This window comes from Syngnathus floridae, chromosome 19, assembly GCF_059516105.1.
Source record: "Syngnathus floridae isolate MCC-2025c chromosome 19, RoL_Sflo_1.0, whole genome shotgun sequence".
In the NCBI taxonomy this organism is placed as follows: domain Eukaryota; kingdom Metazoa; phylum Chordata; class Actinopteri; order Syngnathiformes; family Syngnathidae; genus Syngnathus; species Syngnathus floridae.
In genome coordinates, this window is record NC_142431.1 from 5,153,171 (window position 1) to 5,168,217 (window position 15,047).

General features: G+C 40.1%; 2 protein-coding genes across 52 annotated transcripts; one reads left to right on the top strand and one right to left on the bottom strand.

Moving 5' to 3' along the window:
• Window positions 1-79: 79 nt before the first annotated feature.
• LOC148381791 (uncharacterized) lies at window positions 80-9,417 on the bottom strand. Of its 50 annotated transcripts, none has more exons than XM_088361103.1 (47): window positions 9,209-9,417; window positions 8,610-8,656; window positions 8,365-8,436; window positions 8,081-8,170; window positions 7,902-7,988; window positions 7,724-7,813; window positions 7,544-7,633; window positions 7,270-7,329; window positions 7,015-7,077; window positions 6,806-6,901; window positions 6,659-6,718; window positions 6,471-6,560; window positions 6,294-6,383; window positions 6,146-6,205; window positions 5,960-6,049; window positions 5,800-5,871; window positions 5,642-5,713; window positions 5,498-5,557; window positions 5,311-5,400; window positions 5,151-5,222; window positions 5,006-5,065; window positions 4,849-4,908; window positions 4,662-4,751; window positions 4,502-4,573; window positions 4,357-4,416; window positions 4,200-4,259; window positions 4,043-4,102; window positions 3,875-3,946; window positions 3,718-3,789; window positions 3,546-3,632; window positions 3,386-3,457; window positions 3,247-3,306; window positions 3,091-3,150; window positions 2,907-2,993; window positions 2,747-2,818; window positions 2,602-2,661; window positions 2,433-2,504; window positions 2,261-2,347; window positions 2,113-2,172; window positions 1,926-2,015; window positions 1,778-1,837; window positions 1,591-1,680; window positions 1,440-1,502; window positions 1,234-1,281; window positions 801-871; window positions 515-698; window positions 80-448 (listed from the first exon to the last, which is right to left on the bottom strand). In XM_088361103.1, exons 1-47 carry the CDS (start codon window positions 9,270-9,272, stop codon window positions 299-301), a joined length of 3,594 nt encoding a protein of 1,197 aa, XP_088217229.1. In that variant the 5' UTR covers window positions 9,273-9,417; the 3' UTR covers window positions 80-298. The 50 variants fall into 50 exon arrangements, with proteins under 50 accessions (XP_088217229.1, XP_088217230.1, XP_088217228.1 ...); XM_088361104.1 differs by having other exon boundaries at window positions 1,234-1,284; window positions 6,294-6,380; window positions 6,471-6,557; window positions 9,209-9,416; XM_088361102.1 differs by having other exon boundaries at window positions 1,234-1,284; window positions 6,806-6,897; window positions 7,014-7,077; window positions 9,209-9,416.
• A 1,196-nt stretch (window positions 9,418-10,613) lies between these two features.
• Window positions 10,614-14,944, top strand: rpf2 (ribosome production factor 2 homolog). Of its 2 annotated transcripts, none has more exons than XM_088361075.1 (11): window positions 10,614-10,773; window positions 11,541-11,673; window positions 11,849-11,886; window positions 12,220-12,259; window positions 12,350-12,431; window positions 12,692-12,768; window positions 12,946-13,045; window positions 13,137-13,239; window positions 13,355-13,499; window positions 13,732-14,612; window positions 14,720-14,944. In XM_088361075.1, exons 1-10 carry the CDS (start codon window positions 10,751-10,753, stop codon window positions 13,918-13,920), a joined length of 930 nt encoding a protein of 309 aa, XP_088217201.1. In that variant the 5' UTR covers window positions 10,614-10,750; the 3' UTR covers window positions 13,921-14,612; window positions 14,720-14,944. The 2 variants fall into 2 exon arrangements, with proteins under 2 accessions (XP_088217201.1, XP_088217202.1); XM_088361076.1 differs by having other exon boundaries at window positions 14,752-14,944.
• The last annotated feature ends 103 nt before the right edge of the window (window positions 14,945-15,047 follow it).

Here is a 15,047-nt window from a genome sequence, read left to right on the forward strand (position 1 = left end):
GTGTTTTGTTTTTTGAATTAGGATCTTGCTCTTGGACTGAATTGTTTCGCTGTTCAAGCGGTAAGAATCTTCACTGACATTTTATATCAGTCTGAACTTTATTGCTGATAATGAAAATCCTGTGGTTACAATGATTATACTGAAAATCAATAGCTGAAATTAAATAACATGCACAAAGTAAAGCAGTTTCTCTCTGCCCATTGCTATATACTGAAAATCCTGTGGGGGGGGTACAGCTGGAAAATTAAATTATTTGCACAAAGTAAAGCAGTTTAATTACATCCCCTCATGGATGCCGTCATTTAACTTTGAAGTAACGGACCTCTCCCACGACTGCCAATTTTGTTATAACATAGGAATTCCTTGCACTTCTGTCAAATTGGTATAACATACGGTAGGCGTTGTTGAAGTTCACAGTGAATTCCATAGCAGTTTGCTTGATGTGAATCTGTAAAACAGTACGACACATTTTTTATCCATCCATTAAGGTAGAACACATTTAGATTTGTATTACCGTGAAGTCGTAGGCGGGATTGTAGGGTAGGACAATTTTAGGAAACACTTGGTTCTTGTACGACCACATATAAGCCATATCGGCAGTGACCACGGCGGTTTGTTTTTTCATTGTGAACGTCAGGGTTAGCGCAAGCCCTTCTTCATTATACTCTGTGTACTTGGCATAAAGATTGACAATAACCCTGGAACACACACACACACACGGGTGTTGTCATGTTTATACACACACACAAAAGGTGAGCCAATTGAAACTGCAGCCATTATGGGGAAAAGTGACTTATTACTGAGTTTGATTGGCTCGTAGGTCGAGTGTGATGCCGTTACGCATAGAACTGTCTGTCAGAGGGATGAATTGCTACACAGACAACAAAACGAGAGAACAAAGTTAGTCGACACATTTTAGGTGCATCTCGAAACCACACACGAGGAGTTTGGCCATTTTGAACCATGGACTTTCTTCGCTTTAGCAATTCCTTGAGTGGATTTTCGACATAAGCCAATCAATTAACTCACATTTTAATTAGGGATATTTTTACTTTTGACTAAATAACCAGCTACTAAACAAAAGCATTTAACATCTCATAATCTTGTCTACCAAAAATCAACTGGACAAACATCATATTTGACTTTGACTAAATAACTTCAAATACAATCAATCAACCACCCAGAGAGAAATTACACTTCGTGGTACTCAGTCAAAAGGATAGTCCTTCGAACCTCACGCCTTTTCTTTGGTTTTGTGGTGTTCAGTGTGGTGTTGGGCAGCTTCTGCAAAACAAAAGCACGTTTCAAATTTCAACGTACCAAAAGTCAGACATCCTTTTGAAGATTCAACAAAAGCTGACCATCGACCCATAAGAAAACTTTTACTTCTTAAATCTAGAAATCAGTGATTTCGCACCTGCTGCTTTTCTTTCACTCACCATCAAGGCTGAGGTTACATTGCTCTTTGGCGTCTTGGTGGTCAGTGTGGTGTTGGGCTGGTTCTGCAAAACAAAAGAACATGTCAACCACAGAGGCCATTTACATTTCTTGATAAATCTTGGATCAGTCAAGAGGATTGGCCTTTCGCACCTGCTGCTGTCCTTGCACCGTGGTGTTTACGGAGACTGAGGTCACGTTCATCGCTGGTTTCTTAGTGGTCAGTGTAGTGTTGGGCAGCTTCTGCAAAACAAAGAACATGTCAACCACAAAAGCAATTTATATTTCTTGGTACATTTTGAATCAGTCAAGAGGATTGTCCTTGCACCGTGGTCTTTACCGAGACTAAGGTCACGTTCAGCGCTGGTTTCTTAGTGGTCAGTGTGGTGTTTGGCAGCTTCTGCAAAACAAAAGAACATGTCAACCACAGAGGCCATTTACATTTCTTGATAAATCTTGGATCAGTCAAGAGGATTGGCCTTTCGTACCTGCTGCTGTCCTTGCACCGTGGTGTTTACGGAGACTGAGGTCACGTTCAGCGCTGGTTTCTTAGTGGTCAGTGTGGTGTTGGGCAGCTTCTGCAAAACAAAGAACGTGTCGACCACAGAAGCAATTTAAATTTCTTGGTACATTTCGAATCAGTCAAGAGGATTGTCCTTGCACCGTGGTCTTTACCGAGACTAAGGTCACGTTCAGCGCTGGTTTCTTAGTGGTCAGTGTGGTGTTGGGCAGCTTCTGCAAAACAAAAGAACATGTCAACCACAGAGGCCATTTACATTTCTTGATACATCTTGGATCAGTCAAGAGGGTTGGCCTTTCGCACCTGGTGCTGTCCTTGCACCGTGGTCACCGAGACTGAGGTCACGTTCAGCGCTGGTTTCTTAGTGGTCAGTGTAGTGTTGGGCAGCTTCTGCAAAACAAAGAACATGTCAACCACAGAAGCAATTTACATTTCTTGGTACATTTTTAATCAGTCAAGAGGATTGTCCTTGCACCGTGGTCTTTACCGAGACTGAGGTCACGTTCATCGCTGGTTTCTTAGTGGTCAGTGTAGTGTTGGGCAGCTTCTGCAAAACAAAGAACATGTCAACCACAAAAGGAATTTACATTTCTTGGTACATTTTGAATCAGTCAAGAGGATTGTCCTTGCACCGTGGTCTTTACCGAGACTAAGGTCACGTTCAGCGCTGGTTTCTTAGTGGTCAGTGTGGTGTTGGGTAGCTTCTGCAAAACAAAGAACATGTCAACCACAGATGCAATTTGTATTTCTTGGTACATTTTGAATCAGTCAAGAGGATTGTCCGTGCACCGTGGTCTTTACCGAGACTAAGGTCACGTTCAGCGCTGGTTTCTTAGTGGTCAGTGTGGTGTTGGGCAGCTTCTGCAAAACAAAAGAACATGTCAACCACAGAGGCCATTTACATTTCTTGATACATCTTGGATCAGTCAAGAGGGTTGGCCTTTCGCACCTGGTGCTGTCCTTGCACCGTGGTCACCGAGACTGAGGTCACGTTCAGCGCTGGTTTCTTAGTGGTCAGTGTGGTGTTGGGCAGCTTCTGCAAAACAAAGAACATGTCAACCACAGAAGCAATTTACATTTCTTGGTACATTTCGAATCAGTCAAGAGGATTGTCCTTGCACCGTGGTCTTTACCGAGACTGAGGTCACGTTCATCGCTGGTTTCTTAGTGGTCAGTGTAGTGTTGGGCAGCTTCTGCAAAACAAAGAACATGTCAACCACAAAAGCAATTTACATTTCTTGGTACATTTTAATCAGTCAAGAGGATTGTCCTTGCACCGTGGTCTTTACCGAGACTAAGGTCACGTTCAGCGCTGGTTTCTTAGTGGTCAGTGTGGTGTTGGGTAGCTTCTGCAAAACAAAGAACATGTCAACCACAGATGCAATTTGTATTTCTTGGTACATTTTGACAAGAGGATTGTCCTTGCACCGTGGTCTTTACCGAGACTAAGGTCACGTTCAGCGCTGGTTTCTTAGTGGTCAGTGTGGTGTTGGGCAGCTTCTGCAAAACAAAAGAACATGTCAACCACAGAGGCCATTTACATTTCTTGATACAGCTTGGATCAGTCAAGAGGGTTGGCCTTTCGCACCTGCTGCTGTCCTTGCACCGTGGTCACCGAGACTGAGGTCACGTTCATCGCTGGTTTCTTAGTGGTCAGTGTGGTGTTGGGCAGCTTCTGCAAAACAAAGAACATGTCAACCACAGATGCAATTTATATTTCTTGGTACATTTTGAATCAGTCAAGAGGATTGTCCTTGCACCGTGGTCTTTCCCGGGACTGAGGTCACGTTCAGCGCTGGTTTCTTAGTGGTCAGTGTGGTGTTGGGCAGCTTCTGCAAAACAAAGAACATGTCAACCACAGATGCAATTTATATTTCTTGGTACATTTTGAATCAGTCAAGAGGATTGTCCTTGCACCGTGGTCTTTACCGAGACTAAGGTCACGTTCAGCGCTGGTTTCTTAGTGGTCAGTGTAGTGTTGGGCAGCTTCTGCAAAACAAATAACATGTCAACCACAGAAGCAATTTACATTTCTTGGTACTTTTGAATCAGTCAAGAGGATTGTCCTTGCACCGTGGTCTTTACCGAGACTAAGGTCACGTTCAGCGCTGGTTCCTTAGTGGTCAATGTGGTGTTGGGCAGCTTCTGCAAAACAAAGAACATGTCAACCACAGAAGCAATTTACATTTCTTGGTACATTTCGAATCAGTCAAGAGGATTGTCCTTGCACCGTGGTCTTTACCGAGACTAAGGTCACGTTCAGTGCTGGTTTCTTAGTGGTCAGTGTGGTGTTGGGCAGCTTCTGCAAAACAAAGAACATGTCAACCACAGAAGCAATTTCAATTTCTTGGTACATTTCGAATCAGTCAAGAGGATTGTCCTTGCACCGTGGTCTTTACCGAGACTGAGGTAACGTTCAGTGCTGGTTTCTTAGTGGTCAGTGTGGTGTTGGGCAGCTTCTGCAAAACAAAGAACATGTCAACCACAGATGCAATTTATATTTCTTGGTACATTTTGAATCAGTCAAGAGGATTGTCCTTGCACCGTGGTCTTTCCCGGGACTGAGGTCACGTTCAGCGCTGGTTTCTTAGTGGTCAGTGTGGTGTTGGGCAGCTTCTGCAAAACAAAAGAACATGTCAACCACAGAGGCCATTTACATTTCTTGATACATCTTGGATCACTCAAGAGGGTTGGCCTTTCGCACCTGCTGCTGTCCTTGCACCGTGGTCTTTACCGAGACTGAGGTCACGTTCATCGCTGGTTTCTCAGTGGTCAGTGTAGTGTTGGGCAGCTTCTGCAAAACAAAGAACATGTCAACCACAGAAGCAATTTACATTTCTTGGTACATTTCGAATCAGTCAAGAGGATTGTCCTTGCTCCGTGGTCTTTACCGAGACTGAGGTCACGTTCAGTGCTGGTTTCTCAGTGGTCAGTGTGGTGTTGGGCAGTTTCTGCAAAACAAAGAACATGTCAACCACAGATGCAATTTATATTTCTTGGTACATTTTGAATCAGTCAAGAGGATTGTCCTTGCACCGTGGTCTTTACCGAGACTGAGGTCACGTTCAGCGCTGGTTTCTTAGTGGTCAGTGTGGTGTTGGGCAGCTTCTGCAAAACAAAGAACATGTCAACCACAGATGCAACTTACAATTCTTGGTATGTTTTGAATCAGTCAAGAGGATTGTCCTTGCACCGTGATCTTTACCGAGACTGAGGTCACATTCAGCACTGGATCCTTAGTGGTCAGTGTGGTGTTGGGCAGCTTCTGCAAAACAAAAGAACATGTCAACCACAGAGGCCATTTACATTTCTTGATACATCTTGGATCAGTCAAGAGGGTTGGCCTTTCGCACCTGGTGCTGTCCTTGCACCGTGGGCTTCACCGCGACTGAGGTCACGTTCATCTCTGGTTTCTTAGTAGTCAGTGTGGTGTTGGGCAGCTTCTGCAAAACAAAAGAACATGTCAATCACAGAGGCATTTGCATTTCTTGATGCATAGAGAATCAGCCAAGAGGATTGCCCTTGCACCGTGATCTTTACCGAGACTGAGGTCACGTTCAGCGCTGGTTCCATAGTGGTCAGTGTGGTGTTGGGCAGCTCCTACAAAACAAAGGAACATCAACCACAGAAGCAATTTACATTTCTTGGTACATTTTGTATCAGTCGGGAGGATTGTCCTTTCACCGTGATCTTTACCGAGACTGAGGTCACGTTCAGCGCTGGTGTCTTGGTGGTCAGTGTGGTGTTGGGCAGCTTCTGCAAAACAAAGAACAAGTCAACCACAGAGGCTGTTTACTCCTGGTACATCTTGGAATCTATTAAGAATGTTTGGCCTTTCGTACCTGCTGCTGTCCTTGCACTATGGTCACGTTCATTGCTGGTTTCTTCGTGGTCAGTGTGGTGTTGGGCAGCTTCTGCAAAAAATAAGAACACTTCAACCACAGAGGCAATTTACATTTCTTGGTACATCTTGAATCAGTCAAGATAATTGGCCTTTTGCACCTGTTGCTGTCCTTGCACCGTAGGCTTCACCAAGACTGAGGTCACGTTCATCTCTGGTTTCTTAGTGGTCAGTGTAGTGTTGGGCATCTTCTGCAAAACAAAGAACATGTCAACCACAGTGGCAATTTACATTTCTTGATGCATCTTGAATCAGTCAAGAGGATTGTTTTGCACCGTGATCTTTACCGAGACTGAGGTCACGTTCAGCGCTGGTGTCTTGGTGGTCAGTGTGGTGTTGGGCAGCTTCTGCAAAACAAAAGAACATGTCAACTACAGAGGCAATTTTCATTTCTTGGTACATCTTGAATCAGTCAATATGATTCGACTTTCGTACCTGCTGCTCTCCTTGCACCGTGGTCTTTACTGAGACTAAGGTCACGTTCATCGCTGGTTTCTTGGTGGTCATTGTGGTGTTGGACAGCTTCTGCAAAACAAAGAACATGTCAACCACAGAGGCAATTTACAATTCTTGATACATCTTGAATCAGTCAAGATAATTGGCGTTTCGCACCTGCTGCTGTCCGTTCACTGTGGGCTTCACTGAGACTGAGGTCACGTTCATCTCTGGTTTCTTGGTGGTCAGTGTGGTGTTGGGCAGCTTCTGCAAAACAAAGAACATGTCAACCACGAAGGCAATTTACATTTCCTGGTACATCTTTGGATCAGTCAAGAGGATTGTCCTTGCACCGTGGTCTTTACCGAGACTGAGGTCACGTTCATCGCTGGTTTCTTGGTGGTCATTGTTGTGTTGGGCAGCTTCTGCAGAACAAAAGAACATGTCAACCACAGTGGCAATTTTCATTTCTTGGTACATCTTGATTAGTCAATACGATTAGACTTTTGCACCTGCTGCTCTCCTTGCACCGTGGGCTTCACCGAGACTGAGGTCACGTTCATCTCTGGTTTCTTGGTGGTCATTGTGATTGGGACTCCGAGACCAACCTACCCAGACCCAAAGAACCATTCAACTAATTAGAAATATTTTGACAACATAATATACCAACCAATTGATTCAACCCATGGAAAATGTATCAAGACAATTTAGCCTTACACACCTGCTGCTGTCCTTGCGTCACACTCGCATTCTTTTGTTTCGCATTGGTCTTGTTGAACATATCCTGCAAATCAAAAACACACTTTGCATCTTGGTTTGGCATTGATGTTGGGACTCTTCCAATTGACCAATGACTAACCTAGAAAACCCAACAAGCCAATCAATCATCCAAATGACATATTAAATAGGAATATTTTTTACTTCTGAATAAATAACCAACTGCACTCATATCTAAATCAATAGAGGCTTTTCACACCTTAAATTCCACAATGCCATCACCACGGTTCTCATTTTTCTTCGTGGTCAATGAAGTGTTCTGAAAACAAGAGAACAATTTGCACTATTATTCAACTCACATTTTTCTTCGGACTCTCAACTACAAATTTGACCAGTGACCAACCAAGCAAAAGTAATACCACATTTACCTAAAATTTCAACTAATATTTAACTTTGAATAACCAAATAACCAGTCTACCAACTTAACCACAAATTTTAATTTTCACTTCTTGGTACATCTTTAACTTTTGCACCTCCTCCTTTCCTTTGACCGTGGGCTTCGCCGAGACTGAGGTCACGTTCATCGCTGGTGTCTGAGTGGTCAGTGTGGTGTTGGGCAGCTTCTGCAAAACAAAAGAACATGTCAACCACAGAGGCCATTTACATTTCTTGGTACATCTTGAAATCTATTAAGAATATTTGGCCTTTCGCACCTGCTGCTGTCCTTGCACCGTGGCGTTCACCGAGACGGAGGTCACATTCATCGCTGGGGTCTTGGTGGTCAGTGTGGTGTTGGGCTGCTTCTGCAAAACAAAAGAACATGTCAACCACAGAGGCAATTTATATTTATTGGTACATCTTGAATCAGTCAAGAGGATTGGACTTTCGTACCTGCTGCGCTCCTTGCACCGTGGTGTTTACGGAGACTGAGGTCACGTTCATCTCTGGTTTCTTTGTGGTCAGTGTGGTGTTGGGCAGCTTATGGAAAACAAAGAACATATCAACCACAGAGGCAATTTACATTTCCTGGTACATCTTGAAATCTATTAAGAATATTTGGCCTTTCGCACCTGCTGCTGTCCTTGCACCGTGGCATTCACCGAGACAGAGGTCACATTGATCTCTGGTTTCTTGGTGGTCAGTGAAGTGTTGAGTGGATTCTGCAAACCAAAAGCACATTTTTCATTTCTTTTTGACCAATGACCAACCTACCAACAACCAACCATGATTCCAGCAATTTTAGGAATAGTCTTACTTTGGCTAAAAATTCTAAAAAACATTTTGAGTTTTCAACCACATAGATGGAGTTAACACTTCTTGGTGAATCTTAAAATCATGGATTGGCTGTTTGCACCTTTTGCACTGTGGGTTCTGAGCTCACGTTCTTCAAAGTGTTCCTATTGGTCAGTGCAGTGTTGATTATGTTCTGCAAAACAAAAGCTTATATCACATCTGGTTTTGGCATGAACGTTTGTGGACTCTTTGAGCCAATCCAATTACTCATGTATGAATTTCAAATATTTTGACGTTGATTATTACAATTCAATCTACACATATCTGGGTACATCTTAATCACACAAGAGGATTGGTCTTTCGCACCTGCTGCTGTCCTTCCAACGTGGGCGTCACCGAGCCCGAGTTCATCTCTGGTTAAGGGAGGAAGGATGGAAATGAGGAAGTGTTGGGAGAAATAATGAAATTAAAGAATGGGAGAACATTCTAAAGAAAAACTTTTTGGATTAATAAACAAACCCTTGAGACAATGATGATGGTCTTGGCTGCTGTTTTTTATTTTCAGTTTTCATTTTATTCTCACTTTAAAATACATAATTCCGAGAAAAAAGTTACAATCCTGTCAACCTTTTTTTGCCTCACTAATCTTTTTAGTCTGACATTTTCCAAATCTTAATTTATATGTATAACGTTTCCCTTGTATAGTTGCCATCAGTAGATCTAAATAAATTTTAAAAAAAATATTAAAGTTTAAGTATTGTCATTTTAATTCCTTAATTCCCTTTCCTCGTGTTTATGAAATTGCAATGTATTTAATTGGCTTACGACCCAATAGTTAGGTTATTCTGCCTCCTGCTGTTATATTTCAAAATTGCTTTCAGTGGCAGGGAGTATAGTTAATATGATTCCTTTAACAAAGTAAACTTTAGATAATAAAAGTCACGTTCATCCGAACTTTTGCTCACCATAAATCACCCATGCGGCAATCATTAGCACAATTGTGCCCGCGGCAAATCCAATGGCCTTCATCTTCAACCTTGACGATTGAAAACTGGACCGTACGCAGTTCCAACAACACTCCTGCAGCTATGCAGACAAGAGTGAAGAGTGGACGCTCAAGAACCTGCACAAGGACAAGCCCAAGCGAGATACTCGTCACATACTGTAAAAGTCCACGCAAAGAACACCTGCTGATTCTTTTTGCGCAATCATAAAGTCGCCTTTACCAGCCAAGATTTCTCTTTATTGGCTCTCATCTCGATTTAAAACTTTAATAACAAAAGACATGTTACAGTATATACGTGCAAACTTACATAATAGTATTTCAAAATCATAGGACAAAGCCTGTTGCATTTCATAGCAAGTTCAGATATTGTTTAGATTTGACAAACAAAAACACTGATTTTAAATTTTTAGATAAACTCTCATCACCTTGTATGATGCAGCATTACCTTTATTATCTCTTTCTATGATTATTATTATTATCAGTAGTAATAGTAGTATTTAATTTCCTCTTCTCTTTCCTTTGTTTTGAAAACTGCTGTACTGTTTGTATTAATGGTGATGCATCGAATTGTTGGGTCAAAAATAACCCAAATATGGGTCAAAAAGGGAGTGAACGCCATGTGGGTTCATTTAATCAATTTTAATTTATTTAATTTAAAATAAATAAAAATTTAAGTAATTCAATTTAAACTCTCATCCCCTTGTATGATGCAGCATTATCTTTATTATCTCTTTCTATTATTATTATTAGTAGTAGTTGTTGTATTAGTATTAGTAGTATTTAATTTCCTCTTTTCTTTGTTTGGAAAACTGTATTGTTTGTATTAATGGTGATGCATCGAATTGTTGGGTCAAAAATAACCCAATTATGGGCCATGTGAGTTCATTTAATTCTTTTATACAAAACTCTCATATTAATAAAACAATCACTATGTTTTGTGAAAATAAACATGTTGGTTGAATTGACCCCCAAACATAGCGTACCCTGAATTTGAACTTAGTGTTCAGTCATTCATGATACATGATGCATTGCAGAAAAGAACAAGAAAGAACCAAAGAGTTTATATAATCCTGCAACATGGGTCACAAACACATTTTTTGTAATAAGGAAATGTGTTGTTTCAAAGTTTGCGAGGACATTTTGTGACGTCCCACCTCACATAAGCAGGGGCGACCTGGAAGATTATGTAAAAAAAAAAAAAAAAAAAAAAAATTGTTTGGGATTGGAATTACAATGAATAAAACAATTATTCTCTCGTTATTATTCTGTTCAAATTTTAGTATTTGCCATTGCATCCTTGACATTTGATGAAAATCCCAAAATATTTGAATATCCCTGTATTGTCCAACAGTTGCCACTAGACGGCGACACTTTGATTTAAGCACCATTTAACAACCTCGATGTCTCCACAAAATAACTCGTGTTGTCTTCCGGCTCATTTCTAACGCGTGGGTTGTCGACAACGTGAAGCTTTATCAAGAACGCAAAAAACTACACAACAATGGCACAGTCCGACGGTATAATGTAAGTTTTCCGACGCGAAATAAAGCGTAAAACTTTATTCAATATGTGTCGTTTAGTGGTGCGTATTTGTGCGCGTAAAATAAAAGTTTAAACCGAGCGGCAAAGTAAATAGCAAAACAGTCGTTTTATAGTAATATTTGTATTATAACAACAGACAGTGTCACGGAAGTTACTTCAATGAAACGTAATTGTCCTCTACAAATGATGTATAAAGCCGTCACACTAGCGGATATTTCAATATTTAATTTTTTCAAAGTAATAATGTTACAGAAATGGCAAATGGCTCCCTATTTGTTTCAGATATAAGAAATACCTGCACGTATAACGTTTCATAAAATCTACTTGTAGAATGTTTCTTGTAGTGAATATCTAAATTTCAATCGAGGTGGCCTTTAAATGTGATGATGATGAATGTTTATTTCGAACATTAAAAAAAGCAAATACAAGAAAAAAGTCAAATACAAAAAAATAACTCAATAGTACAATAGAACATATAAAAGAATGACGTTGCATTATAATTTTCCCCTTTATAATAAACTCATATTTGTTCGAAAAGGAGTAGAAAGAAGCCTAAGCTTATCTGTCTCTACCCTTTGTAACTACATATGCTTATATATATACATAAATACATATACATAGACTCAAATTTATGTATATGTACTTAAAATGTATTTAAATGTCTTGGTGCTATGTAAACGTAAATATTTTCTGCAAATATTTAAGTACTGTATGGAATTTTTTAACTGTACTGTGGTTTTGTCCCTCAGAAAACCCAAGACCAAGCGCTCCAAGCGCTTCCTGGAGAGTAGAGCACCCAAACTGGCAGAGAAGGAAAAGAGTGCCATGATTATGAAAGGGGGGAATGCCAATCAAAATATTAGCCAGGCCCTGAAGGATATCGTAAGTCAACTGATGCTACCCAATTTAAAAGACAATGATAATCAAAGCAAAATGGTCAGTCATCATGTCCACTGTAAATGTTTCTAGTTTGAAAATGGTATATTTCTAATGTTATGCAAAAGAAGGTAATTGAAATGTATGGATTTAGTCAAACCCTTTTATTTTTCTCTTCCAGTATTCCCTTAAAAAGCCCAATGCTGTTCTGTACAAAAAGTAAGTCTTTTTTATGACACCTCATCATAGCTCCATCAATAATCTTGTCTCCTTTTCTAAACCACATGACTTGTTGTAGTTCCAAGAATGACCTGTAGGGCGGCGGTCTAAGTGCCACAGAGCATCCAGACTGCTGGAAAAGAAACCGAAAAAATGCATATATGCACCTATATCACAGGAAATTGGTTGTATCATCTTTTAAGAGAAACCCCAAAATATGTATTTTTGTTGACTTCAATCAGACAGGGGCCAAATGGTCAAATTTTACCTGATTATCTTCATATGTGAATCCTACTTTATCTGCTGTGGATAAAATCTGAATTTTCTTTTCAGGAAGAACATCACAAGGCCGTTTGAGGACTCAACGTCACTGGTCAGTTAAGGCGAAGCTCACTTATGTATTGTAAACGTTTTTCACTTTATCACCTAGGAATTTACCTTTTATTTTTTATTTGTTTTTTAGGAATTTTTCTCCAAAAAGTCGGATTGCTCTCTGTTTCTGTTTGGTTCCCACAACAAGAAACGACCCAACAACCTCGTATTTGGTAAACATTTCTCACTTCTGGGTTCCTAGACTAGTATTCATTCTGTTTTGGTATTGGATGTTATCAAGATAACTTGCCTGCTGTCTCCGTAATGGAAAATATGATGTATTTTTTATGATCTGTATTCATTGTAGACTGTAAATGTGAAAATCCTACTTGAGTACAGTTATGAAATATTTGTACTCACGTATACTTTACAAAATTGTCATTTAGAATGACGTGTAAATTATTTTGCGTGTCTTCTCTGCTTTTATTTGCAGGCCGTTTATTTGATTTCCACGTGTTGGATATGATTGAACTGGGAATCGAGAAGTATGTCTCCCTTAGTGAGATTAAGGTATTTAATACGACATTAAATCTGGTTTTCGGTTTATGATGGTTTTGCTTGTGGGTTTTGTAAAAATCCTATTTTGGGAAGGACAGACTGTATTAAGATTACAAAATGTTTTCTGACTGAAACACAATGGATGTTGGACATTGGATTTAACCTTTTGTTTTCTTCTTGTTTTTGCAGATGAGTAAATGTCCCGAGGGGACCAAACCAATGCTTGTGTTTGCCGGCGAGGCTTTTGATATGAATAATGAGTACAAACGTCTTAAGAGTCTTCTCATTGGTACATGCGCCTCATGCCGCTCAATATTAGATTTACTGGAAAATCATGCATGTTTTGTTTATGGGGGCTGTCGTCTGCTTTTCTTCTCCAGACTTCTTCAGGGGTCCTTCAGCGTCTGCAGTGCGATTGGCAGGCTTAGAACATGTTCTGCACTTCACTGCTGTGGATGACAAAATATTTATGCGGAGTTACAGGTGACGACATTTCTGGGCAAATCTTTATTTAGGTCATATTTAAGCCTCAGCGGGAGTTTGTGTTGTGACAAGTTTTGTATCGTATCCGCCTTTTAAAAGTTGACTGTTTTTACAGGTCTTTGTTGAAAAAGTCGGGATGCAAGACACCACGCATTGAGCTGGAGGAGATCGGCCCGTCGTTTGACTTTGTTTTAAGAAGAACACACCTTGCTTCTGATGACTTGTACAAGTTATCGCACAAGCAGCCCAAGGCTCTAAAGGTAAATTTAATGTCTGTTTGGTTATCGCAAAGAGATCGCATACTTTTTACTGTTAATTGCTACACACAGCAAAATTGGCAAATTAGGAAATTTCAAAAATCATACTAAAAGGCCTGTGAAATCATGCACGATATGTTCAGCTACTACTTGGCCTGAATCATTTTGAGTAACTCGTAAGTCTGTTTGGTATGAAGCCACGAAAATTAATTTCTTCCTCTGTGACTCTTGACAGCCCAAGAAAAAGAAGAACATTTCCCACGATGTTTTTGGCACCAAATTTGGCCGGGTGCACATGCAGAAGCAGGATCTTTCCAAGCTTCAGACGAGGAAGATGAAAGGTCTGCGGAAAAGGAAGGGGGAGGTGGTTGATGGTGGGGAAGAGGATGAAGTGTCTACCAAAGTGGCAAAAGTGCAAAGTTGAGATCTGAGACGGACAACGGGGTCATCACTCAAGTCATCACATTTGCAGAACTGTACAGTTTTCTTTAACTTGATCCTCATCATCTTTTACTGGCTCCACTATTAGGAAACATCCACCTGATTTCCAGCCCATGCGATTGTCTTGCGACAGTGCTGGAGAGTGTTCAATCAACTTGGAACTTTTTTTTTGTCCGATTATGAAATTACATGACTTGTACAAAATAAAATATATTACACCACAAACAATTTTATCGGTTGCAAACACATTTCGTGCCACAAAGGTATTTTAAAAGCGTGTGTGCTATATACATACAAATGAATAGGAGACATTGAATAACATCAATCACTCTGTAATGAGTCACCTATTAAGACAAAAATGACAAATTAGTTCAAAATGATGATTAGGTGAATGATGTCATAAGGCTTTGTCATAATTACAGATCAGTTTTAAGTAAATGAATAAAAGCTACATTTGTATGGGTACTGTATCCATCCATTTTCTAGTTTAAGTCAAGTTTGGTCAAGGCATTTTTTTTCTCTGTACTCAACAGAATTTGTATTAAGGCAAGCAAGTTCTGTGTGTTAAAATGTGTGCAAGAACAACAGCAGAATATGAAGAGCACCTACGTCGAACTAAAGAGAAAAAACTGGACGTTGTTTTCAAGCAGCCGCAAATTTTGTTAAACAGAACAGGTTTGTTCATTTTTGCATACTTTAATTCATTAATAAAAATTCTGATATTATATTACTCCACGAGATTTGACAGAGCAGTTTGATATAATGTGTTTTCCCGCTTTTAGATGTCAATGATGTTCATGTTCGTCCTGGGCAGGAAAATCCAGAGCCTTCTCACGTAAACCAGGAAGAAGGGCGAGAGGCCCCCCACACTCAAGAGGAAGAGAAACCAAAGACCCTCCACAATGAGGAAGAGGAGGAGCAAGGGCTCATGGACGTTTATTAAGTCGATTAAGCTTAAAATTGCCTTTTGACTCATTTTGGAAAATAAAATACAGGATTTCAACCAGTAGTTGTTTAATATAAATTATATTTAGGCCCCCACAGTAACTTAATCACAACAATCTTTGAGTACACACCCAAAATAAAATCCTTTAAATATGTCTTAGAACT

What these genes read in the sequence shown, in the direction of transcription:
- LOC148381791 (XM_088361098.1), bottom strand. Translation starts at nt 9,272, where the DNA reads ATGAAGGCCATTGGATTTGCCGCGGGCACAATTGTGCTAATGATTGCC. An exon ending in CGGTCAAAGGAAAGGAGGAG is followed by an intron (nt 7,330 to 7,543) that starts GTGCAAAAGTTA and finishes TCTTGTTTTCAG; the next exon opens with AACACTTCATTGACCACGAA. An exon ending in CGGTGCAAGGACAGCACCAG is followed by an intron (nt 2,173 to 2,260) that starts GTGCGAAAGGCC and finishes TTTGTTTTGCAG; the next exon opens with AAGCTGCCCAACACCACACT.
- rpf2 (XM_088361075.1), top strand. Translation starts at nt 10,751, where the DNA reads ATGGCACAGTCCGACGGTATAAT. An exon ending in TTGAGGACTCAACGTCACTG is followed by an intron (nt 12,260 to 12,349) that starts GTCAGTTAAGGC and finishes TTTGTTTTTTAG; the next exon opens with GAATTTTTCTCCAAAAAGTC. An exon ending in TCTCCCTTAGTGAGATTAAG is followed by an intron (nt 12,769 to 12,945) that starts GTATTTAATACG and finishes TTGTTTTTGCAG; the next exon opens with ATGAGTAAATGTCCCGAGGG.